Source organism: Sinocyclocheilus grahami, unplaced genomic scaffold, assembly GCF_001515645.1.
Source record: "Sinocyclocheilus grahami isolate Dianchi unplaced genomic scaffold, SAMN03320097.WGS_v1.1 scaffold470.1, whole genome shotgun sequence".
Lineage (NCBI taxonomy): Eukaryota > Metazoa > Chordata > Actinopteri > Cypriniformes > Cyprinidae > Sinocyclocheilus > Sinocyclocheilus grahami.
The window spans coordinates 802,194-803,797 of record NW_015505649.1 but is presented as its reverse complement, the minus strand read 5'-3'; the positions used below and the strand labels follow the sequence as shown (position 1 = coordinate 803,797).

At 56.0% G+C, this 1,604-nt stretch overlaps 1 protein-coding gene across 1 annotated transcript in view; it reads right to left on the bottom strand.

Annotated features, from left to right (window-relative positions):
- Positions 1-1,192, bottom strand: part of LOC107553331 (SCAN domain-containing protein 3-like) — a 3,930-nt gene extending 2,738 nt beyond the window's left edge. The window contains exons 1-2 of the mRNA XM_016235527.1: positions 1,059-1,192; positions 11-864 (exon numbers count right to left, since the gene is read on the bottom strand). Coding sequence (XP_016091013.1) covers positions 11-822 — 812 coding nt within the window. The 5' untranslated portion in view covers positions 823-864; positions 1,059-1,192. The remainder of the gene's footprint in view (positions 1-10; positions 865-1,058) is intronic.
- Between the last annotated feature and the right edge of the window lie 412 nt (positions 1,193-1,604).

The window sequence follows — 1,604 nt, the reverse complement described above, 5'->3', positions numbered from 1 at the left end:
GGGGTGGGGCCCGGGGGGGAAGGCTTCCTCGGGACCTGGGGAAAGGGACAGGTTTAGAGGGAGGGGACACAGGGGGAGAGAGAGAGAGACAGATGGCAGGGGTTCGCCGACCCCGGGGCACGCCACCATCTGGTCCTCCGCCAGTTGGATGGCCTGGTTCAGCGACGTCGGGCGGTGGCACTGGACCCACTGGGCAGTCTTCCTTGGCAGCCGGGCCACGAACTGCTCCAGTACCACACGATCGATGACTTCCTCGACGTCGCTCGTGTTGGCCATCAGCCATCTGCGGCAGGCGTCCCGGAGCTGTTGCACCATTACGAAGGGTCGACCCCCCTCTCCGAGGTCCAGCGACCTGAAGCGCTGGCGATGTTGCTCGGGGCTCCGGCCGACCCGCTGGAGGATGGCGCGCTTGAGGTCTTGGTATACCAGGAGGTTCTGGACTGGCAGCTGTTGTGCGGCCACCTGCGCTTCCCCGGACAGCAGGGGAATGAGCCGCACTGGCCAGTCCTCCTCCGGCCACCCCCCGGCCTCTGCCGACCTCTCGAATAGGTCCAGGAACACCTCTGGGTCGTCCTGGGGCCCCATCTTGTGGAGAGGCACATGGGGGGGTGGGGCTGGGGCAGATGTCGGTCCCCCAGCTCGAACCTCCCGGTCAATCCAGCTCCGGAACAGCTCGCGGTCTTCCTGCTGGGCTTGGAGGAGGGCATGGAACCGCCGCTCCTGATCGTCCCTCAGGCCCAGCAGCGCCTGATGTTGCTCCTGGTGAAGACCCGCGAGCGATTGGATAACCTCCGCAAATGGCGATCCTGGGGTGGACTGCATGACGGTGACGGCGTTCTTCTTCCTTCCCGGGTTTCGGTACCACTGTAACAAATGTTCAAGAGGGTAGAAGGAAGAAGACAGGGTCGGCTTGCTGGGACGCGAGCTTTATTTAAATTCCTTCCCGCACTGTACACACCACGGCGCTCACTCAGCGCGGTAAGATTCACAGTCAATAACAAACAGAATGCAACTGGCTTCCGTGTATCTACACCCGTCTTCCCGGGTCGCTCGCGTACCCAGACTGTCTCTCCCCATCCTGTTCCAGGTGGCCTCTTTTATCCGGTCTCTCCACACCAATTACTGAAACAAGACACAGGTGTTTATCGTTTGCACTTGACCCACTTACGCACCGCTCATCTCCTGCCTCTCTCTCCCGATGCAGGCCTGGCTGAACCCCGCCCCTCCTGCCACACCTGGATAATCCACAGCTATTTTCATGTTTTGTGATAGTTGTTTGTGAGTCCCCTTGTTTGTCCTGAGCAGTTAAACCTACCGCTGTTCTTCAGAAAAATCCTCCAGGTCCTGCACATTCTCAGGTTTTCCAGCATCTTCTGCATTTTTGACACCTTTCCAAGAATGACTGTATGATTTTGAGATCCATGTTTTCACACAGAGGACAATTGAGGGACTCATACGCAACTATTACAAAAGGTGAAAATATTTACTGATGTAAACCTTTGAATAGGATGACGTGTACATCTTTCTAATTTTGTTTTAAAATATATATATATATTTTTTTGCATTTTTCCTTCAAGAAGTATTGTGGGAAAACTGATGTTGTT